General features: G+C 36.6%; 4 protein-coding genes and 1 long non-coding RNA gene across 8 annotated transcripts; 2 read left to right on the top strand and 3 right to left on the bottom strand.

Annotated features, from left to right (window-relative positions):
* Positions 1 to 546: 546 nt before the first annotated feature.
* LOC103842527 lies at positions 547 to 4,771 on the bottom strand. Its single transcript, XR_627989.3, has 5 exons — positions 4,536 to 4,771; positions 4,345 to 4,432; positions 4,118 to 4,168; positions 3,886 to 4,023; positions 547 to 3,778 (listed from the first exon to the last, which is right to left on the bottom strand). It is a non-coding gene; the product is annotated as an uncharacterized LOC103842527 (long non-coding RNA).
* A 337-nt stretch (positions 4,772 to 5,108) lies between these two features.
* LOC103842526 (probable inactive DNA (cytosine-5)-methyltransferase DRM3) lies at positions 5,109 to 7,905 on the top strand. 2 transcript variants are annotated; one of them, XM_009119156.3, is made up of 7 exons: positions 5,109 to 5,253; positions 5,540 to 5,580; positions 5,710 to 5,814; positions 5,906 to 6,148; positions 6,223 to 6,313; positions 6,433 to 6,515; positions 6,654 to 7,894. In XM_009119156.3, the coding sequence occupies exons 2-7, from the start codon at positions 5,578 to 5,580 to the stop codon at positions 7,647 to 7,649; spliced, it is 1,521 nt and encodes a 506-aa protein (XP_009117404.1). In that variant the 5' UTR covers positions 5,109 to 5,253; positions 5,540 to 5,577; the 3' UTR covers positions 7,650 to 7,894. The 2 variants fall into 2 exon arrangements, with proteins under 2 accessions (XP_009117404.1, XP_033135073.1); XM_033279182.1 differs by having other exon boundaries at positions 5,118 to 5,253; positions 5,685 to 5,814; positions 6,654 to 7,905.
* Positions 7,906 to 8,155: 250 nt separating this feature from the next.
* LOC103842767 (probable cysteine protease RD19B) lies at positions 8,156 to 11,347 on the bottom strand. Its single transcript, XM_009119432.3, has 4 exons — positions 10,805 to 11,347; positions 10,600 to 10,719; positions 8,738 to 8,990; positions 8,156 to 8,657 (listed from the first exon to the last, which is right to left on the bottom strand). Exons 1-4 carry the CDS (start codon positions 11,261 to 11,263, stop codon positions 8,413 to 8,415), a joined length of 1,077 nt encoding a protein of 358 aa, XP_009117680.2. The 5' UTR covers positions 11,264 to 11,347; the 3' UTR covers positions 8,156 to 8,412.
* Positions 11,348 to 11,582: 235 nt separating this feature from the next.
* LOC103842525 (RNA-binding protein 28) lies at positions 11,583 to 17,065 on the bottom strand. 2 transcript variants are annotated; one of them, XM_009119155.3, is made up of 18 exons: positions 16,806 to 17,065; positions 16,659 to 16,719; positions 16,536 to 16,572; positions 16,315 to 16,445; positions 16,122 to 16,217; positions 15,923 to 16,034; positions 15,649 to 15,782; positions 14,812 to 14,951; positions 14,671 to 14,721; positions 14,497 to 14,579; positions 14,360 to 14,414; positions 14,166 to 14,280; positions 13,450 to 13,972; positions 13,117 to 13,330; positions 12,960 to 13,030; positions 12,706 to 12,874; positions 12,496 to 12,625; positions 11,583 to 12,404 (listed from the first exon to the last, which is right to left on the bottom strand). In XM_009119155.3, exons 1-18 carry the CDS (start codon positions 16,911 to 16,913, stop codon positions 11,716 to 11,718), a joined length of 2,919 nt encoding a protein of 972 aa, XP_009117403.1. In that variant the 5' UTR covers positions 16,914 to 17,065; the 3' UTR covers positions 11,583 to 11,715. The 2 variants fall into 2 exon arrangements, with proteins under 2 accessions (XP_009117403.1, XP_033135071.1); XM_033279180.1 differs by having other exon boundaries at positions 15,923 to 16,217.
* A 1,126-nt stretch (positions 17,066 to 18,191) lies between these two features.
* LOC103842524 (SUMO-activating enzyme subunit 2) lies at positions 18,192 to 21,819 on the top strand. 2 transcript variants are annotated; one of them, XM_033279181.1, is made up of 11 exons: positions 18,192 to 18,403; positions 18,478 to 18,567; positions 18,863 to 18,946; positions 19,024 to 19,242; positions 19,366 to 19,467; positions 19,588 to 20,046; positions 20,141 to 20,370; positions 20,463 to 20,556; positions 20,650 to 20,832; positions 20,910 to 21,034; positions 21,081 to 21,819. In XM_033279181.1, the coding sequence occupies exons 1-11, from the start codon at positions 18,362 to 18,364 to the stop codon at positions 21,154 to 21,156; spliced, it is 1,704 nt and encodes a 567-aa protein (XP_033135072.1). In that variant the 5' UTR covers positions 18,192 to 18,361; the 3' UTR covers positions 21,157 to 21,819. The 2 variants fall into 2 exon arrangements, with proteins under 2 accessions (XP_033135072.1, XP_009117402.1); XM_009119154.3 differs by having other exon boundaries at positions 18,193 to 18,403; positions 20,910 to 21,007; positions 21,224 to 21,515.
* Positions 21,820 to 22,411: the final 592 nt, after the last annotated feature.

Raw genomic sequence — 22,411 nt, 5'->3', positions numbered from 1 at the left:
GGAAGTGTAGTGATAATGACAACAATACTATGTTATTGTTTGAAATATATCAATGCATACAAACCTTAGATATCTCAATATAATCAGATGGTTCTATTTCTCAATCTTTCAGACGTAAACTCTAAAGATTAATAATGCTAATGCATGTTTTCTTAATTTACATATATTATTTTATTTGGATTTAGGTTTGAAATCTGTTTTATGTAAGGTGTGTGGACCGAGCAGCGAGTTCCCCTTGTCGAGTTATGAAGTCTCCGGGTTTTGGTCTTATCGTTTGGCGGGCGAGGCAGCAGCGATAAGTGTGGTTGTGTGAGAAGTGGAGGTTACCGGGTGGCGAGCCAGAGGCAGCAGCGGTAACTCCATATCATTGGCGTTTACTCTTTTCTAAATACTGCTTGGTGTGTTGATGTAGCTCTTGTGATGTTATCCGTTTATGGTGCTAGTGTTGGTTTGGTTCTTATGTTTTATGTTTTTCCTTAAGTCACCCCGGTGTGGATTTAAGTCGCCCCAGTGTGGGATTTAGTTACCGCTTTCTATGGGTTTTTAGTGTTGGGGCTATTTCGTTTTGCCGTCAACTTTTGTATGAATATTGGCCTTTTGGCGTATGAATGAATATCAATTTGGGGGAAAAAAAATCTGTTTTATGTAAATAATTGTTTTCATGGTTTATAGATTATTTCAATTTTATAAATCTTTTTTTTTTCATAATAATTTTATAAGATTATTTGGTGTACATGATTTATGAATTTAATGGAATAATATATTTTCATAAATTTTATTTTTGTTATTTTATTATCTGATTAATTGTGTCGTATTTTGAATATGTTCAATTCGAAACTAGTAAACTTTATTAGTTTATATCGTGTTTTATAAATATAAATTTTAAAATAATTAATTTAAATTTTTTTAAATGTATATATACTGAATATAATATTCCCTCTGTTTTTAAAAGAGTGTTACTTTAACATTATTTCTTGTTACAAAAAGAGTGTCATTTTAGAATTTCAAATCAATTTTCAAATTATTATTAGTTACAAATGCATTAATTTTATAAATAATTTTATTTATCTCAAATACTATTGGTTGAACATGTGTGAGTAATAAAAATTTAAATTTATTAAACTATTTTTTTAATTTGTGTGAAAAATGTCGAAGTGATATTATTTACGAAAAGGAGGGGTATAAAATTTGAATATCTGCTCAAGTGGTAGCTAGTAATTTATTAAACAATTTTATGTTTTTCTACACTTTTCTTATCTAACAAAAAAGCTCAACTTTTTTTAATAATAAAGCCTTTAGAAAAAACAAATTTAATATGAAACTTAATAACATTCAAAGCATAATGTATGGGATTAATTTAGATGCATATAACGATTAGAACATTTGTCAGCTTTATTTCGGGCATCAGTTTTATTCAGTTGTCAAGTATTTCAAAATATTTCATCTTTTATTAGTACTAAATATTATCTAGTGTTACATTTACTAGAGCTTTTCCCGGGCTACGCCCGGGTTTATTTTCATAATTTTTGTTTTATTTTTAAAATATTATGTTCTTATATAAATATATAGTATATATTGGAACTATGATAAATATAAATTACTAAAATAATTACAACTTATTAGAATGCAAAACGTAAATAATGATAAAAATATGTTATTTAAAACATTGCCATAGTAAAAAATAGGTTAAAAATTTAATCATTTAAAATTTTGATTTTATAACTCCTCTGTTCGTTCTATATTGCTGATTCGTATTGTATAATTAGTGGCTAAGTGTTTAAGCTTTTACCAAAAAACTAATCTTTCTAGAAGTAGTATACATGAAAAATAAAGTGGGGTTGTTGAAATTTTTCTTCCAATTTTAAAAATGTTGGATATAATAAATATGTTTTGTAGATATCTCGATATAAAGTAAACAATTAATTTCTTATTTTTTTCTGAAATTTCAGAACTGTTGAGAAAAATGCTATAGTTTTCGAAGGTGATTGGTAAGTACTACTCTGAATGATTTCCACATTTTTTTTTCCACATCTACTTTAATTTAACCATGCTCTAAGAAAATAATTTAAAGATACAGCTCAAAAGTTAAATTAAAAATTATATTGGTTTTGAAAATCAATTTTTTTTCTTAAATTTTATATTTTGTTATTTGAAAGTTTTTTTGAGCAAAGTTATTTGAAAGTTATTGATATAAATCTATATCAATAGATTATATAGCTACAATAGAAAGACTTACATTTTATATTCTAAAGCAAAGTAATTAAATCTATAGCTTCTACCAATCAAACACTTCATGAGGTTCTTATGTTATGAAGACTAAATATCTCTACTAAATATTATTTTCTATATGTCGTTCTCTGCTAAATCTCATTTTCTTAAATGTTATTAGTTTTCATGAGGTTCCTATTTTTCAACATCGATTTTCCAAGAATGAAAATTAAAGACATTATAGATATTAGATACAAAGCGTTGGTTATGGCATGATTAATCATGATCTCTTACCGGAGTTCTTAACTCATGATTTGACATTTTTTGTGTTTTTTTAACAATTTTCGGGTAAGAGACGGATCTTCTATCTCTTATTTATGAGACGGTTCTTAGTTTTTTTTTTAATTAAAATCTAAGAAAAAGGTAAGAACCCCAGTTAGAAGACTAAAATTAATGATGGTCTTATATATTTTTGTATCCTGATACGTGAATTCTCCCCATTAAGAAAAAAATACATGTTAAGAAATATCTTGTATGGTACAATCGCAATAGATTATTAAATATAAATCGAAATAATATTTTTGTTAAAAATAATAATTAAGATTTGGGTTGTGATTTTGCATCTAGTTAGTTTTTTTTGTATTAAAATAATACAAATGTTTGTAAGATACTTAAAACAACCAAAATAGGACAATGTGCCTTCTAATGTATGATATATATTAAATTGTTCATATACAAACGCTCATATTACATATTTAAATGTTATTAAATTAGGGGATTTCTAATATTACCATAAGTTTGATACACTTTCTAATTTTTTTTGTTAAAAATAACAATTTTCATAATTAACTCAAATCTATGATAAAAAATAAGACAAAATAAGACTAAACTAAATTCTCCTAATTAACTCCAATGATACAAAAAATAACATTAATTTATAATCCACTATATTATAGAGTAACTCTATTATAGAGTGAACCATTGGAGCAAATCCAACTCTATAATAGACTTACTCTATTTTAGAATGAATTCTAGATTATTTTTTTTTGTGTATCATTGAGAATGGTCTAAATACTTAAGAATCATTTATAAAACATTTATAGAAGTTTTGTGATGAAATAAATACAAAATACAAAATCAGTTAGAAAGAAGTGTTAGGAGTCATTATATTATGAAACAAACGGATATGGCTACTGCCTACTGGCATTGAGTAGCAAATAACCAATAGAATAATGAATAATATAGTAGAAGTCGTTAAAAAAATTAAAAATTGAACAAAAAGAAAGCAAGTAAAACTTTTAGTATACACAACACTCGATAATAATTGATGAATGAGGAATACAATCACTATTACCTCTGTTTCCTTGTTTGATCTTAAGCAAAATGTGAAATCTAGATCGTTTAGTCTCTTTAGCTAAACAGTTCCAGAACTCCACCGATTCTAGACCAGCGTGATGCCCAATTGTGGTTCCAAAACATAGAGTTCCTGAGATTCTGAAAAAGTGATAAAATGTAAGACGAAGCCTCTGAGCTGTGACCACCAGCCATCCATAACACGCAACAGCAGATTCTGCAATTAGAAAGGTCTCATTTGTGTCTCAATCTAAAGATCCGAGTCTGAGATATGTGATAAAAGGACAGATTTTGATAAAAGGAAGGATGTATAATGATTCTTACAGCTTCTAGAAAAGGACCATGTCTTGTCTTTCTGATTTGTTCTGTGTATTCGCAGAGCTCAACATATAGATGGACTGCTCTGTTCTTGGTCTTGTTCTTCTTGATCTTATCTTCCACTATAGCTCCTCTTTAATTAATCTGAGAAACATTAAAAACAAAAATAAAACAGGCAATGAAGTTGAATTTTGTTTTGGGTCTTAGTGGCGATCTGATAGCTCTTAAACTTGCCTACATTATTAAGCGGCATTCGTCTAGCAGATAGCATCAACATAGAGCAGCGAGACTGATTCATCAAGACACACACCACAACAAAAAAAACGATTTGGTTAGCTGAGTCACTTCACTGTAACATGATATAAAGAGGACTACTGTTATCTAACATGATATGTGATTCTATCAACCCGATTAATCAAACACAATCACTCAATTTGTGAGAATAAAAGTTTATCAAATGCTTACATTAGCACCAAAACGAATGAGAATCAAACGACCTCCAAATGACCATGTTGGCAAGCCTGCACCAAAGTCGTTTGTACAGAGCTATAACCTGTACACGTTAGTTACAGAGATTGATATCAACTCCTGATTCCACCAACACATAAAATATCTGTGGATATAAACAACAAAACCCATATTAGGATCATCCTTACCATAAAGTCAAAACTTGTTAAAATCTCTGAGATCTTACAAACTGGGATACTTCGTGGTGGCACTGGGCGGCAGCATAATGGAGAGGAGAGTTACGAACACCGAAGAAAGAATAGCGAGCAACTTCCAGAAATTAAAAACGAAAAACTTTTGCTTTGGAAGGAAAAACAACAATTCCACATCATCTGATTGAGAAATTTACATCTGCTTGAGATGTTAATTACAGTTGCAGCATTGTGATATAAACAAATTGGGAAACACTGAATAAGATGGTACAGATTCCAATCAGATGGAAGACTTCCAAACCTAAATCGACCTAGTATTCTCTGTTTGATGGTAAAAGGCCAACAAAATCAGAACTGACATGGTGATTTACAACTGAAAGGGAAGGCGATGAAGATGAATGAAGAAGTGGAAAAGGCCAGAATCGTTAACCTTACCGCGACAAAAGCTGAAGAGAGAGATGCTTTAGGAGATGGGACAGATGACTCTTTTCTATTGGTTGAATTTTTAATCCTATGTGGCATAGCTCTCCTTTGAGTATATTTAACTTTTAGTATAGTATAGATTTTTTGTTTCAATGGGTCAAGAACTAGGTCGATCCAATTGAACTCAATAATACAGTACTTGAGAACTGGTTTTTGAGTCCGAGAGAGAAAGAGAGTCATCAAAGCCATTGTTCCTAGTCAGACGGGGAAGGAGGAGAATCGACGGCACAAGGTATGCAAATGCATGCAGCTTTCTTAGGGTCCCTCTTTGTCGCGATCTCTGGGTCCCCTCTTTGTCTCAGTCGCAATTTGTAAACTTTTTGTGTGAAAATTGGTGGAATCACCCTCAGAACTTTTGACTCTGATTTTTATATTCCTTCTTTGAATAAAAGATTCAATTTTTTTCCCCGATTATCAATGAGGAGCCCATTTACTAATGTTTTTACTCCAATCCATGTGCATCATTCCTTCTATTTAATAAACAATTCATTGACGACCACATTTAACCTTTCTTGCAGGCCCGAAGCCTTTGTGTGTGCGTGTTTTTATCATCACGATGGTATGAAAAGTTCCCAACTTTATATCCTTTCCAATCTCATTTTACCCTTTTCCATAAAAGCTTTGAAGAGTTATCTTTGTTTTGTGTTGCATTTTCTTCATAAGTGGTGGGAACCAATGTTTCTCGCAGGCTGATTTGCGTAGACGTAACGGAGGAGGAGGTGGTGGAGATTCCCACAGTAGTAATCGAGACAAACATGATTCATTGTTTCCAAAACCAGACACTCATATTGGGGTATCTCTTGTTAAACATTTCAATTCTTGTGTACATTTTTTTTGTTATTAAATAGTCAGTTTCTTGTTTTTGGTCTATTTGATGTGTGCAGGACAATGCTGCTGCTCCTCCTCCTCCTGTTAGTAATGTGAAGTCAAGGCTTATTGAGATGGGATTCAGCTCCTCTCTTGTCCACAAGAAAATAGACGAAAACGGTATTCACAAAGGCGTGGAGATGGACGAGATGATAGACTTCCTCGTTGCTGCTCAGTTAGATGAAAAATATGCAGAAGATTCCCAAAAGAATGGTACTGACACTAATGGAGAAGAAGATGATGTTGTTCTACCAGCTGAGGTACCTATTGCACTATCACACGCTTTGTGTTCTTACTTCTTAGTGCTAACATTTATTTCATGTTTTACATCTAGGTTCCCAGTGAATTACCGCTTGACAAAACTTCACAGCTGTTGGAAATGGGATTCTCTCGTCAAGAAATCTCAACGGCTATTGAGAAGCTAGGTGAGCAGCTTAGGGCAATTAGATTTTTCATTCAGTGTATGGTATCTGAATGAGAGAAGTTTTGAGTCACTGACATGATCATTAGACTGTTACATAACCTACTTTGCTTATCTTCACAGGTGAAGAAGCTCAGGTCTCTGACCTCGCTGAGTCAATCATAATTGGTCAAGTTCCAGCTGATAACCTGGAAGATATAGAAAAGGTACGTTAGTTTGTATTTTGTTTTCTATAGACTCATCTTCAAGCACAATGCTTTTGCTACTGAAACCATTCTCACTCTCTTCTCGTTAATTATGTATTTGTTGGATCTGTACTCAAATGACGTTTGGTGTCACTGCAGAAAGTTTCAGAGATTCCTTCAACAGCTCGTGCATGTCCTTCAAAGAGTTGGAGATTTGTTGCCCAGGAGGAAAAGGAGGGTTCCTCAAGTGGCACTGCCACCAAGGTGGGCAAAAGAATAAAAGATGAAGAGTCTGACGACTTTGATAACAGAGGGAAACGGCTAAGACCAGCTTTAGAAACACCAGGGATGCAACAAGACAGCGCAATGCAGCCACCTTTGTCCCAGTACAAGCGACCTTACGTTTTCTACGGAAACATAGGAGAACTATCTCCCAAGGAGTGGTCTAAGATCTCAAGTTTCTTCTTCGGGATTCAACCTGAGCATGTAGACACTCGGCTGTGTTCAACTCTCAGTAGGAAAGAAAGTTACATGCACAACCTCCCCGTCGAAAACAGGTTCCATATACTCCCAAAGCCAACTCGGAGCGCTCCTCCTCCTCCACCAAGCTTCATCTCGTCGCCTGAGAATCTGGAGCGCATCATGGGATATCCACCAAACCACACCAACATTGGTAGTGGTGGTGGTGGAGCAAGATTGAAGCTGCTTGATTATTGCTTCCAAACGGACACGTTGGGTTACCATCTCTCCGTGCTCAAGCCTATGTTTCCCCAAGGGTTAAGAGTTCTATCGCTCTTCAGCGGAATCGGTGGTGCGGAGATCGCGTTGAGCCGCCTTGGGATCCATCTGAGAAGCGTGTGCTCTGTGGAGCCCTGTGGTTTGAGCCGTAGCGTGCTGAAGAGGTGGTGGGGGAGCTCGGGGCAGAGCGGAGAGCTTGAGCAGATTGAGGATATAAGGAGCTTGAGGACCAAGAGGCTGGAGGCTTTGGTGGGGAGATTTGGCGGGTTTGATTTGGTCATATGTCAAAACCCGCCGACGCCGGCTGATCTCTCTAGAGAAAGCTCGAGAAGCGGAGCGTGTGGGTTTGATTTTACGTTGTTGAACCAGGTGGTTCGGGTCTCCAAACTTGTCAGAGGTTTGATGGAGTCGATTTGACCCCCCCAAGTGTCTCTACCTCAAGACTTGTCTCAGTTTCAGTTCTTAACAAAGGAGAATGATTAACAAACACTTGTCTAGAAAAGAAAGGCTAAAATACGTTTGGTCCAAAGTAGATTACATTCTTGAAAGAAGCTAAGGTTATATGTTGAGTGTCCTTGGATAATGAGTATTTCTGCAAAGATAATGTAAGATCTTCCTTTGTATTGTTGTGACTCCATTTACATTCATGAACCGTTTGCATTTTTCTGACACATTATTGTTCTTAATCTTCTTATACAAGATGACTCTTCTCTTTAGAGTCTTGAGAATAATCCAGGTGTCATAATGATTGGATCCCAATAATTAATATCTGTAATCTTCAAGCTTGATTATGTCCAAGTTCTTTGTTGTATATGACTCAACCAAGAACATGTGATAAAGGGGGAGCTTGAAGGAAACTGGAACTAAGCTTGAAGAGTTTGTGATGGAGTAGGGAACATGAATCACCTTTTATAAGGTGAACGTGATGTACGTAATTTGAATTAAGCTTAAGTTGGGTAAGAGTTCTTCACTGGTTTACGTATTTAGTTTTCTTCTTCTTTTGTCTTTCCCTCTGTTCCTTGTATCTCAGGTTAGGGTTAAATCCGAGGAACTCCTTGTAGTAAGTGCCATTGTTCATAGTGGGTTCAGTTCGTGTCGTTTCTTTATCTTCTTTGAATGTTTTTTTCAACTTATTTAACAGAGACAAAGAGCTCAGATTGGTCTCGGTAATGAAAACCCTCTAGACGGTTGAAACCAAGCTGCCAAAGCCGCAAATGTTACGTCCTTTACAAAGCTTAAAGAAACCACTCTCACCCCAAGTTTCTCCCCATGAGTTTTTAATGATCCAATACGGCTTCTCCTTGAACCTTGACCCTTCTGAGCCATAACCCACCAACAACACACCGTGGTTGAGACTCCTTGAGCACATGTAAGGGCACAACACTCCTCCAACGTAAGTTTTCATGTAAGCTGAATTGATAGCAACTGCAAGAAAAGAAAAAAAGAAAAATCCAAAACTCAGTTTATTAGTGAGTGGAATTGTGTGAGGTTTAGAAAGTCATTACCGGCTAGAGGACCGTTTTTGACGAGATTAGCAGCGATTTGATCTTCATTACTAGAGACAACACTGAAGTTGAACACAGAGGCAACAATCTTAGACTTGTCCAACTTGCAGATCCCATCACCATCAGTAGTGCCTGTGTAGGGATAGTCTTCCTCTCGCATGAGCCCTCCCGTTTCGAAGGTGTACTCAGAGGCGATGTTCATTAGCCCACCGTTGCAACCAGAATCGCATAAACCTTCCACTTCTGGATCACACTACATACAAAAAGATATCAGCACTACAATTCATATCAACAGTATATGGCTTTTGCAGACAAGTAATCATTGCGGACTATTTAATTTGTTTTTGGCGGTTAGGAGTTAACTGAAAAACCGAAACTAAACCAGAATCAAGCTATTAACCAAACTAGTTATAATATGTAAATATAAAAATTAACTTTTTGTAAATAATTATAAGATTAACTATATTTAGTTTTAAAATAATCAAATAAGTTAAAATTATTATTTATAAACTCAAATACCCAAATAAAAACAAACCATTCGAATATTTTTATCTAGAACTAGGGTCGGCCCGCCCTACGGGCGGGATATTAGTTAATTTGATATTCACTAAATGCTCGAGTTGAAATTTGTTTTAAGATTCAAGAATTTGGTTATCTGTTATGTCTTACTTATTAGTATGCGGTGGTATAGTTGTTTTTCGATTATTCTTGCTTTGGTATTGTATCAAATTAACTAATTGTCCAACTCATAATTATAGATGTACAAATGTGGATTTGTGATAAAGTTTGATGACAATACTGTTTTTTTTTTAATTCTTATTCATATTGGATTGTGCATGTGTCAGAAAGAGGCCTATAACAACTTTTATGTTTTTGTGTATGGATTTTAAATATATATTATTTTGTATAATGCATACTTGCTCTACAACATTTGCTTGTAGACTAAAAAAATTGTTTTCTATATTTTTAAAAGAGAAAATATTAAGTCTAGAATATAACATGGACATATGTATTGACTATATATAGAAGTTGGGTGTTATTTTAAAATGACATATGTATAGAGATTTTTCAACCATTACTTCACTGGCACAAAACATTTATAACTGTAAATACCTTTTTTAAAAAGCAAAACTAATAAAAGCGTATACAACAAATGTATTTTGATATATATTATATGCATCAAGTTATAAAGGTTGGAAACAGTGCAAAACTGTTTAGAGCAAAGTTTTTAACTTCACGATCTTCATCTTGACGTCAGTTCAGTGTCGGCCCTGGCCACAAGCAGAAGAATCATGGACTTCCAGCTGACACGATAATAAGTATTTTCGCGACCACATATTTATAAAAAGTGACTTTAGCCTAGTAGTTCTAAGAGAAATTACCAGTGCTAGAGGTGCTGGGTTCAATTACCTTTAACTGCATTCATTTATTTTGGCCCTAAATATAAAATGGGACACGTGTCACTCCCAGAACGCACGAATTGATGACTTGACTTCACGGGAGAGAGGCGAACATTTCTTTATATATATAGATATTTAAAATTATCCAAACTATTCAAATTCTTATGCGTAAACCTTTGATATTCAATCCAAAAATTCTAAAATTTTGACTTTTTAATCTTAATTAATCAAAAAACTGAAACAAAAAAAATTCAAAATTAGTTAGGATACTAGCCGGTTCCCAACTTTGTTACGTGAACCAAACCGAAAACTAAATTAACTAAACCAAAACCAAAACGAATAAACGGATCCTAAATCTGAAGAACCGAAGAACCAAAATGGAACCGAAAGAACCAAACCGGAAGCAAGCAAGAACTGAATGCCAGGGGCTACTAGGAGTTGAAATGAAGCCAAGGCTCTCACCTGGTGATCACAATCAACAAGCTGTTGTTCACTGAGGCTGACGAGTTTACCCGTGGCGAGGAAGTGAGCACCTTCAAGCGCACCTGTAGTGCTGAAACTCCAGGAAGATCCACATGCTCCCTATGATCAAATCCGACATAAAAAAAAAAAAAAATCAATCATCATACATTTGTCCACTTTCATCATCATTTTCAAAAACCAAAACCTGATTCTTCACTGGTGTAACTGCGCCGCGATCTCTCCAATCAAAATCACCAGGAAGATTCTTTGTATCGAGAATCGGGGCTTGATCAGCGTGCTGTGAAAACGTATACGCGCCTTTAACCCCCAAGTGCTTTCTCCGAAACTCGGAATGCGTCAGATCAGAAAACTGAGTAACGCCATGTCGAGCGAAAGGATCCATCCTCTGGTGACGCGTCGCTCTCATGAAGTTACTTCTGAAAATCCAGAATCTGTGTTGATGCTCCTCGTGAGAATTGTAAACCTTGCCGTATTTCCTCTTGAACAGAGCGAAGTGATCCTCCCACGACATCACTGTTGGCTCGGATTCAGATCCGTTAACCACTTGCCGGATCAATATATCGTTTCTTCCGTGGTGCTTCTCACAAACCGAAACAGAGACGAATAATACAAAGAGAAGACAAACCCTGAAATGATCCATCATGAATACCAAAAGCAGAGACGACGAGAGAGGGGTTTATATAGAATCTAATAAAAAGATATTTAAAATCGGAATGCTGAAATTCAAGCCATTGATAATCTGACACGTGGTACTTTTAGTTTGTAATATAAGTTTTCCCGCGAGAATGTTAGTTGGCACACACGCATATTGAGAGTCTCTGCCTCTTTGGTGGTTACCAAACTGTTATGGGTTAGATTTAAACATGCTACCTTTGCTGCTTATCCGGTTCGATTTTTAGTAGCATCGTTTCAAATCAAAATCCCCATTCTGTATGGTTCGGTTCTGTGTAGTTTAGGGATCGGGATACAAAACAAAAACATGTTTGCAACAGAAAATAAACATTATGGAGAATTTTCAGACAGAATCAAAAAAAACAAACGTTAATCATGCAACATTTCAAAGACATCTCGAGGTCAAAACTGACATTACAAGTCTCAGGACTGGAACCATCTCCTGACTTGACCGGAACTCTGTTTCTGTGGACCGGTTTTGGTTGAGCTCTGGGTGAACTTAGACCTGTACTGCTCGATCAGCATATCCAGCTTGTCCACAACCTCGGGGGGTCCACCTTGCTTCTTCTTCCTCTCGTTCTGATTCTTTCTCTTCCTTTGCCCGTTTACATTATCTCCGCCTCTAACCTCCTCAAACTTTCTCTTTCTTGGCGCATCGCTCACATCTTTGGATATCTTCTTCTCATCTGGTTTCTCAGAAGCATCTTGCTGTCTCTTCTTCCACTGGCCTTTCTGGTTTGAAGCCGGTTCTTTTGTATTTTCTTGTGCACGTGTAGGCCTCTTGTTCCTTGCATCTTCTTTCACAGAGAGACTGCTCTTCTCCTCTGGTTTTGATTCTTCTCTCCTCTGTTCACGTGGGCGCATAGGTTTCCTCTTCTTATACCCGTTTGCATTCTCTTCCACTGAACCAGTGTTATCTCCATCCCTCGTTCTTCGTTTTAGATCATTGCCAGGATGATTGTCCTCTCCCTGCGCTTCGCCGTTCTCTCGCTGCTCCCTAGATTCATTGTATCTATTGCGTTGCTGCTGCTGGTTAGCTTTGTGTACCTTCAGCTTCTGGACGTTATCAACAGCAAATTCTATAACGGGACGATGTTGAGGGCCAAACGTCTCTGCAAATAAGCGAAACCGTTGATAGTAATATGAGATTGTGATTCTCGAAAATTTACTGAATACTATATTAGAGTTCAGTAACAAATATACCAGGATTGTTGTTAAGTACTCTCAGGGCCACAAGAGCATGGTCAGGCTCGGTGAACTCAACAAAAGCAACTCCACGTGAGTAGTTCTTCGTGTCAACTTTACCCTTCTTCTCGTTTTGTAAGAACTTGATCTGCATCGAAAAGGAACAAACCAGGTTCATATAATAGAACTATGTTTGAACTGTTAGCACAAAGGTGGCGGATATGTGACCTGTCGGATGGTTGGCTTCTGCTTTGTAGCTCGGGAGGTAACAGCATCGACTAAGAGCTTCTGTAGTTGCTTTTCATCCATGGACTTTGGTAAATTATAAATTACAATCCTCGTTTTAGATACATGGAAGTTAGGAGACTGAAGCTTTTTCATCTTGTTTTCATGCAATCTGCAAAGGGCAACCCACACATGCTCAGTTATCTCTTATACCTAGACAGTAACACGAATGTATGAGAAAGTACAAAAAGGTTTACCTTCGTCGCCTGTCCATATCTTCTGCAGACACACCCTCAGCAGCAGGTGTACCTTCAAGGATCTGACCTTCCTGTGAAAGCCAAAACGGGATCGATATTAGTAAATGCTAATTTTGTTTTTTTCCAGAGATTTGTGAGGATTGAGAGAAGTGCGTACCTTAGCAAGATAAAGATTCCGATGGTCAATGTTCTTCTCCTTTGTCTTTTCGAGTCCTATGTCCTTTGCGGACTTCTTATCCACAGCCCTCATAACGCTCAGTTGCCTTCCTTTAAGAAGGACACCAACACCTGAGGCACTACTGGCAGCTGATATGGCTGCATCTGATGCATCTGCTGTTTTGAACTTGAGAAAAGCGGTCCCTTTTGGTCGTCTGCAATAAAGAAAACAGATAAGAGAGACTAAATGCGAAGCTTTGAGCTCAGGGAGATGCCAGAGCCTAAATTTGCTTTTATGATTGAATGAATTTTCAAAGCATAGAACGGTGCTTACTTTGTGACTGGGTGGAGAACTAGGAATAAAGATTCAACTTGCCCAAATGCGGTAAACCTCTGTGTGACTTCCTCCTTGCTAACATCAAACGGGATGTTGCTTATAAATACAGTTCTCTTGAAATCATCATTTTCCTGCGTTTCTTTGGGAGCCGCCTCTTTGGTTTTACTGGATTTCAAAGGTTCAGAGACACCAGAAGATTCAACGACAGGCTTAGTTGATGAATCCTCGAGTATGTTTATATCTGATTCCTCTGTCTCTCCACCCTGAGATGCAATTGTTACTTTTGAAGACCCAAGCAAGTTCTTAAGCACCTTTCTCGCAACATCGGCCTCCTCTTCAAAATTCACATCGGTCTCAGCATCTTTCACCAGTGCATCTGATTCACTCGGTTTGTTACTGCCGTCCTCCTCATCATTGTCAGTATCATCTCCTGAAGATTGGTGGCTCTCAACAGCATCATCAACCTCCTCCAAATCAACACTACTATTATCACTGTCCCCATCACTTCCATCTTTTTCACCTGCCAAAAAAATATGAATATTCTGTTAGGAAGAGGTAAAACGAAACTTCGGCCACCGCCTACGACTGCATTCACTTTTATCGTGTCAATAACAGATTACCATATCTTATATACAAAATAACTACAAAAAGTTTTAAATCATCAAGTATGTTATTAAGATTCCCAACGATAGAAAACAATACGGTAAACTTACCATCTTCTGGAGCAGTGGCGGCATCAGCGGCACCATTATAGAGATTCTTAGGTACAGCCCAGTCTACAGCTATAGGTCTTTTACTGAACATGTGCCCGTTGAACTTTTGTATTGCCTGAAGATGGAAAAGATATAAGACAAGTGGTCTGAATGGAAAATGACAAAATTAAGATGCCCATGTTTCTAGATCTTACATTTTCTGCATCTCTCTTACACGTGAATTTGACAAATGCAAACCCCTTAGGTAGCCTGCAAAAAATCCACTAAATGAGAATAGTGTACATTCAATTATTCATAATCAAGAAAACTACGAAGACGTGTTAGAACATACCCAGTTTCAATATTTTTAGGAACAAAAACATCCCAGACAAACCCTACTGCTGAAAAGACCTCTTTAATTTCACTAGGTTTAGCCTGTATATTCCACAAAGAAAATCCATGAGAAAAAAAATACAGATTACTGTATGAAACTGTAGAAATAACAAAGAACCCAGGTTATCACAACCTTGAAAGGAAGATTTCGGATAATAAGCTTCCACTTCTGAGCCTTTGATCCCTGCGTCCAACAAAATACCAAGAGATCGTGAACTGTTCTGAATGCTTATCAGTTAACTTTATACATCAGTAAAAAGAAAATAATGCTCACCTCCCCACCGAGCTGACGCGCCCAAATGAGATTTCCCTTTATCTCTGTCTGATGTAGTGTTGCAACAGCAGCACAAGCAGATTTGACACTCGTAAAGAGAACAGCTGATGCTTCTGCCCTGCATCCGTCCTGGGTAAGACCTGACAAAGATAATAGTCCTAACGCTTAATGAAAGCATAATGAGCACAAAAACTACATGCTCTTATAAGAGAATCAAATAAGCTTATTACTATATGCTCACAGTAGTAGTTAACAAGTGGATGGGATGACTCTCAAACTTTCAGATACCAGAAAAGGCATGTGCACAGAAGCTTTAAGAATTAATGACGTGATACATATACTATTTATGTAGATTAACATGTGCGTACTATAATATATTTAAAATAATAGATATGAAGTAATAAAATATAATGCAGCCACAAGATATTGAAACGGGAGACAACAGGCACCAAAAGATAACTTATTAAAGGAAACCATGAGCAAGAGATGCATTTCAACAGCAATATTCCAAAAGCTAACCTCGTAAACCTCGACTAGTGAAAAAATGTCTATTTTTACATACTTTCACTGCCCAGGAATATTGATATGGCTAACATAATCTAGTAATTAATGGAGATTCATGTCCCAGTAGTGTTACTTAAGACTCTCTAGTCACTTTGTGTGGTGCGTGAATAACAATATCGTTCTCTGCTACACAGAACCCTGATGGATAACTTGACATCTAAATCATATGTTAATATCATTAACTTAATAAAAAAAACCTTGTACTAATAGACATAACTAAGAACCTTGGCCAGGGTCATGCAAACAAGCATTTGCTTCTTACAAGATTCTTACCATTTTGTTGAAGCTCCTCTTTGGGGAGGGGATATCTGACGGAGCACACAGTGCCAATCTTTTTGACACGGCTATGCACTGCCTCTGCCATCTCAGCATTAACAAGGCCACCAAAGATTACAGTTCTTGCAACTCTTCACCCAATGAAAAAAACACCATAAATATAAGAAAGAAAAACGAGGACGCAACGTACATAATTACAAGGTGTTCCCTAAAACGCTAGATATAATATATATCTCTACACAAAAACCAGCTCTTTGTTATAAACTCATACCTTTGCTTGTCTGAACATGTCTCTTTATCAGCTAAATCAACAAGAAGCTTTGCTGGCTTTGTAGGTTTTTTGCGCTCAAGTGGCTTCTCTATTTTCTTCTCCGGTGGAGGAACTGAAGCAGCAAATACAAATGTATTGATAAAGGAGACCAAACTAAACCAACTAAAGACTCTGAGACCAAATCTAGGCAGACTGATACCTTGCTTGTCTGTCTCAGTCTCAGTCACAGTCTCAGGGACCAAACTGTCCTTGTTATCGTCACTCTCTGCCTGGGAACTATCAGGTAATGAGACTCCTAATTCGAAAAAGAAACCAATGTCAACGAATAGATAAAAACAAATACTAAATAAAATCATTAGATTCCAAAAAAGTTAACTACACCACCAACCAACCTTGGGCTGCTTTAGTACGACGCTCTTTAAGAGAAGGCCTGTGCGTGGCTTGTTTAACTGTAATCCTACGGCCGCCAACAGTAGAACCGTTCTTCAGCTCAATGGCACGGTTAGCATCTTCTGGCAAAGCACTAAAAAAACAAAAAGACCCAGTAAGTAAGTAAGAAGCAATTATCTATCACGTAAGAGAATTGAGTTTAATTAGGTTATTATTAGCTTACAATTTAACAAAAGCAAAGCCACGATGTTCGTTTGATCCTGTAACCAACAAATACGATTAGCTCAGCTCCCGAAGAAGGCGGCGAGATAGCTTTGATTTCAATCGTGAAGTAAAATCAACTAACCTTTGTTTGTGACCATGAAGCAAAGCCTGACGGGACCAACGTCGCTAAAGGCTTCTTCGAGCTGAAACAATTTGGAGAAAATCAATACTAGGGATTTGAAGGAACACATGTATCTGAGCTCATTCATATGGATTCTCGGGAAGTTACCTGAGCGTTGGTGAAGGAATAAGGCAAGCCAGAGACGCACACAGTGGCAGCAGAGTGTTGAGATTTTTCTTCTCCATCTTTCCTCTCTTTCTTCGTGTTCTTCCCCATTGACTTTGATTGATGATACCTTTCGGAGAAAACTGGCGAGAGGTTATTAGGGGTTTGAGTTGCAGAGAGAGAGAGGCGGTGGAGGAGAAGATTATCTAGGGTTTTACTTTACGAAACTACTAAACCCAAGTTAACCGGCTAATTCGGATGTTTGCTACGTCGAACCGGATCACACGATTTCGGTTTGTTCGGTTCGGTTTTTTTTTGTCGGTTCCTTTTTATTTGTTTGTAGCACAACTCAAATCCTCTGGTTTGATCCCCACCGTGTGTCAGCTTTACTGAATTCAATCGACGACCCCACGGCCACGATAAACATAACTATAACGTTTATTTCGCTATCAATCCTCATAAACTATCCAAATTATTCGTTTTCACTATTAGTTTCGCACCCATTTACAAACGCATCACAGTACCGATTAAATGCATCTATAGTTAGGAAAAAATAGTGAATTATTGAGGCTAACATACTTGTTTTTTTTTATAAAAAAAAAAACAAAACCCAAATGAGTTGAAAGTTATGATATTATGGTTTATTAAAACAATTCTATAATTTTATATACAGAGCATATTATTTTCTGCGGCGAAAGTGTTTATGACAGAATTGTGATATAACAGATGAATCACATTTAATATTTTTTTAGAAAAAAAATACATTTACTTATAAAAATCCGAGAACCACAAAAAAAAATTTGACCAAAAATGAAATGGAAAAAAATTAGCAAATCAAGATATGTATATCTTAAGAATGCTTTAAAAAACATCGTGTTAGTGATGTCTTTTTCGAAAAAATTCTTAACAACAGTTTTGGTATAATTTTTATTTCATATGACAACATTAATTTGATGTTAATAAAATTCAGATGTTATAATAATAAATTAAATTTATTAAGAGTATCAACATAATAAATCATCATAAGATTTATAGTAAATATAAGATTTAACGTAAGTACGTTATGTAGAAAAATGACTTATTAAATAATATTGTAGAGATAGATTATTATATATTTATATTACTATTTTGTGTACGGATATTTAATAATAAGCTCTACGGTTCATTGAATTGGGTCGAAACAAGTAATTTGTCGTAGAAGATGTAAAGATTAAATGAAAACTTAACGAGGAGGAAGAGGTAACGACAAATATATGAAGAATAAACTTATCCAACTTGTTTTAGCCTCAGAATCTCATTGGGTTAATTGATGACAAAAAGATGAAAAAAATAACCATTGGCTAATTGATACGGTAATATAAAGTCAACTAAATAATATTCGGAATAAGAAATTTACAGAAAAGCCCCCACGCGAGGGGAGTCTTCTTTGTTACTTTTATTATTTTCCCCGACTCTTCCACATTTCAACATAAACCCTAATTTCTAAAATTCGATACTCTCCGTCTTCTACTCTGAACCGTCGCTTTAGCGTATTGCTACGTCTTCTCATTTCTCCTTCCATGGATACTCAGCAGCAGCAGCAGCAACAATCCTTCATTCAAGTAAGCTCTGGAAAGCTACTCTCTTTTTTTTTTTTAATTCAATCGAAACATTTTGAAATTTCTCGTTTTTCTAGGGGGCGAAAGTGCTAATGGTTGGAGCAGGTGGGATTGGATGCGAGTTACTCAAGACTCTTGCTCTCTCTGGATTCCAAGACATTCATATCGTAACTTCCTCTCTTTCGTTTTTTTTTTCCTCTCGTTAATTTATATGTAATTTACAGCTGGCGAACGGTCAAGCATTTTGAATCTCCAATTGATTTTAGGTTTAGGGGTTTTATTATGTTATTGACAAATTCTACATCTTTTTGAGAGCGTTGCTTCACATTAGAATTTTGTAGATTCATGATTAGCTTAATTATCATCGGTTCTTTTTCTGAAATTTTCAGTTACAATCATTAGTAGAGAAGTTACTTACAAGTTTAGATTTTTATTTGTGCTGATTACTCGCGTGTGTTGCAGATTGATATGGACACTATCGAAGTCAGTAACCTCAATAGGCAGTTTTTATTCCGTCGTTCTCATGTTGGGCAGTCCAAGTCTAAGGTATTGTTTTATCCCTTCTTTAGCGAACTCCAATGGATGCTACCAGTTCATAAGAGTTGATATATTTTCTATGCCAGGTTGCCAGAGATGCAGTCTTGAGATTTAGGCCTCACATTAACATAAGATCATACCATGCTAATGTGAAGAATCCTGAGTTCGATGTCGATTTCTTCAAGCAATTTGATGTTGTTCTGAATGGACTGGATAACTTGGACGCAAGGCGTCATGTCAATCGCCTCTGTCTTGCAGCTGATGTTCCTCTTGTAGAAAGCGGGACAACTGGCTTCTTAGGACAGGTTCTTTTTCCTCTTAAGCAAAATCTATGAGTTAGATGCACTCTAATGCTAAGGCTTAAATGGTCTAACTGATAGTTTATCTCTTATTTGACTTTGTAATACTTGTTTTTGTGTTCGGATCAGGTAACTGTGCACGTGAAGGGAAAGACAGAATGCTATGAGTGCCAGACCAAACCTGCTCCAAAGACATATCCTGTCTGTACAATAACCAGCACTCCAACTAAGGTACTACCACTGTTTTGATTTTTGTGAACCTTGGAGAAATAATTTTATATCTTGAATAGTTATTCCTAAGACGCAGTTCTTGATTTTGATGTGCAAATGAATTTTGGATTAATTCTACAGTTTGTGCACTGTATCGTGTGGGCAAAAGACCTGCTCTTTGCGAAGTTGTTTGGCGACAAGAATCAAGATAATGATCTTAATGTGCGTGCCAACAACGCTGCTAGCTCATCCAAAGAGACAGAAGATGTATTCGAGCGTGCAGAAGATGAAGATATTGATCAGTATGGTAGAAAGATATATGATCATGTGTTCGGTTACAACATTGAAGCGGCGTTGTCCAATGAGGAGACATGGAAAAACCGTACACGGCCTAGGCCTATATACAGTAAGGAAGTCTTGCCTGAAAGTCTGTCTCAACAAAATGGGACAACTCAGAATTGTTCTGCTACTGATGATGATTCAACGGTCTCTGCCATGCCGTTACTTGGCCTGAAGAATCCACAGGAATTGTGGGGTCTAACACAGAATTCTCTAGTGTTCATAGAAGCATTGAAGTTGTTCTTCGCCAAGAGAAAGAAGGTCTGTGTAGTCGTTTCTGTGAACTCTCTCCGTATATATATAAAAGTTTCCAGTTTGCTGATTAATTTATGGTTCTGCCTATATGCTGCCACAGGAAATAGGACACCTTACTTTTGACAAAGATGATCAGTTAGCTGTAGAATTTGTCACTGCTGCTGCAAATATCCGCGCTGAGTCTTTTGGAATTCCTTTGCACAGTCTTTTTGAAGCCAAAGGCATCGCTGGGAACATTGTTCATGCCGTTGCTACAACTAACGCCATTGTTGCTGGTTTGATTGTTATCGAAGCTATCAAAGTGCTGAAAAAGGATGCGGACAAGTACAGGTTTGTTACTTTGAAATCTTATTTCTTAAGCTTCGGAGTCCTTGATATCTTTTTTTATATATCATTTTTATGTTTAACATCTCTCTCTGTAGAATGACATATTGCTTAGAGCACCCAAGCAGAAAGATGCTTCTTATGCCAGTGGAGCCATTTGAACCTAATCCTGCTTGCTATGTCTGTTCCAAGGTATAAACATTTTTGTTTTGTTTTCTGCATTCTACCTTTATATTTTTCTTGCATAATCAATGATCAGGTTTTTTTCCTTTTTTATATTGACAGACCCCATTAGTACTTGAGATCAATACTCAGAAATCAAAACTACGGGATCTAGTTGATAAAATTGTCACAGCCAAGCTTGGAATGAACCTACCGTTGATTATGCATGGGGCTTCACTTCTTTACGAAGTTGGTGATGATCTTGATGATATTATGGTTGCAAACTACAATGCTAATCTTGAAAAGGTTGGATCTAGAATTTACTCTTCAAATACAGGGATGGGATTTTGCAATTTCTTACATGTTTTGTGTTTCTATTTCAGTCTTTGTCGGAACTTCCTTCTCCTGTTATCAATGGAAGCATTCTCACTGTGGAAGATCTTCAGCAAGAGCTATCTTGCAAGATTAATGTCAAGCACAGGTTCTTTCTTATACCTTTCGAATACTTGTTTCAGTATCAGTTTGGTTTCTGAGATTTTACCAAATCACGAAAGCTTTAGTTATCTGAGATGGGTTTTCATCAGACATCATCCTATTGTTCTCAAAAATGTAGTATTGAAAGCTTTATAGTAGTCCTTACATCGTTCCATGTCAGACGATTTATGCATCACCTGCTGCTTATTCTGTACTGTCACAGGGAAGAATTTGACGAGGAAAAAGAACCTGAAGGAATGGTTCTCTCTGGATGGACACAATCTCCAGCTACCAACGGCGAGAGCGCATCAACATCAAACAATGAGAATGAGAAGGCTGTTGATGTCACAGAGAGTTCCTCAGGACCGGAGATGGCTTCTAAGAAGAGAAGACTCTCTGAGACTCAGCCCGAGAATGATAAGAAAGAAACAGAGAACGTCGAGAGTGATGATGATGAGATCATGGAGATTGAAAATCCCGTGATGGTCAGCAAGAAGAAGAAAAGAGTTGAATAGGCTTTTCCTAAAAGCTCTGATGTCTGAATCATTGCTCTTTGTTCTTTCTAACTTTGTACTTTCTGAGCTTGTGTCACGAGAATTACATGTACGGATTAGGGGATTCTTTGATGGGGGGAAAGAATTACTCAGATGGTTAAAAGTATTTATTTAGGATCCTTTGAAGGAGGGAGCTCAGCAAACTCAAGCGAAAGCAACTTTGCTTTCATAGTTTCTGTAATATTTTCAGTTTTCACTAACTGTAAGAGCGCCCTTGTATTTTAATTCTCAACTACTTTTTCAATTCATCTCTTATAAGTGGTCATCATACATCTCCTCTAATACAAGGCATTAGAGGAGGGATTGCTTCACTTACGCTTTGACAAAAACTTGGAAATGTGTAACCTATCAACAACCTACAACATGGGAAGGTGAGTAGTAAATGCATAGCGAAGTATTTAGTTACACATGCATTTGTTTATCCACAACCAGTTACTTTTAAAGACTCTTCAAGGTCTCTTTGGCTGACAACTTGGCCCCACAATCAATGGGAATGTCATCGGCTCATTTGCATTCAGCGGTTGGTACTTGGAACACCACCAATGGCAAACCTCTGAAACAAAGGAGAGGGGCGGGCCAAGAGAAGAAGTGAAGAACCATGAAAGGTTTTGAAAAAGAATCTAATAGTAGAGAATAGAGATAGAAGTATAATTATTAGTATATTTATCATAATGAGCGAATGTTTTATTTTTGCGTAAATTGTCAAATTAACTTTATTAAAAAAAAAATTGAGACCAAAGTACTATGTTTCCCCTATGTCAAGACAAGGAGGGGAAGAAGCAGGACTAGAAATCTAACGAGATCCCATTAACTAGCTTAATATCTCTAAGAGCACGAACCAAGTCGAGAAAAGTAGG

Source organism: Brassica rapa, chromosome A09 (assembly GCF_000309985.2).
Source record: "Brassica rapa cultivar Chiifu-401-42 chromosome A09, CAAS_Brap_v3.01, whole genome shotgun sequence".
NCBI lineage: Eukaryota > Viridiplantae > Streptophyta > Magnoliopsida > Brassicales > Brassicaceae > Brassica > Brassica rapa.
Note: the sequence above shows the minus strand (reverse complement) of the source record. Positions and strands in the feature narration are given on the sequence as shown.

Bases quoted from the DNA above. Each gene is read 5' to 3' on its own strand.
- LOC103842767 (XM_009119432.3), bottom strand. From the start codon at position 11,263: ATGATGGATCATTTCAGGGTTTGTCTTCTCTTTGTATTATTCGTCTCT. The intron at 10,720-10,804 runs GTTTTGGTTTTT...ATTTGATCATAG, and splicing joins TTACACCAGTGAAGAATCAG to GGAGCATGTGGATCTTCCTG. The intron at 8,658-8,737 runs GTAATGACTTTC...CTTTTCTTGCAG, and splicing joins CAAAAACGGTCCTCTAGCCG to TTGCTATCAATTCAGCTTAC.
- LOC103842526 (XM_009119156.3), top strand. The intron at 6,149-6,222 runs GTACCTATTGCA...TTTTACATCTAG, and splicing joins ATGTTGTTCTACCAGCTGAG to GTTCCCAGTGAATTACCGCT. The intron at 6,516-6,653 runs GTACGTTAGTTT...GTGTCACTGCAG, and splicing joins ACCTGGAAGATATAGAAAAG to AAAGTTTCAGAGATTCCTTC.
- LOC103842524 (XM_009119154.3), top strand. From the start codon at position 18,362: ATGGATACTCAGCAGCAGCAGCAGCAACAATCCTTCATTCAA. The intron at 18,568-18,862 runs GTAACTTCCTCT...CGTGTGTTGCAG, and splicing joins GATTCCAAGACATTCATATC to ATTGATATGGACACTATCGA. The intron at 20,047-20,140 runs GTCTGTGTAGTC...ATGCTGCCACAG, and splicing joins TCTTCGCCAAGAGAAAGAAG to GAAATAGGACACCTTACTTT.
- LOC103842525 (XM_033279180.1), bottom strand. From the start codon at position 16,913: ATGGGGAAGAACACGAAGAAAGAGAGGAAAGATGGAGAAGAAAAATCT. The intron at 16,218-16,314 runs GTTGGTTGGTGG...TTTTCGAATTAG, and splicing joins TCGTACTAAAGCAGCCCAAG to GAGTCTCATTACCTGATAGT. The intron at 13,331-13,449 runs GTAAGCACCGTT...TCTTTATTGCAG, and splicing joins GTTCTCCACCCAGTCACAAA to ACGACCAAAAGGGACCGCTT.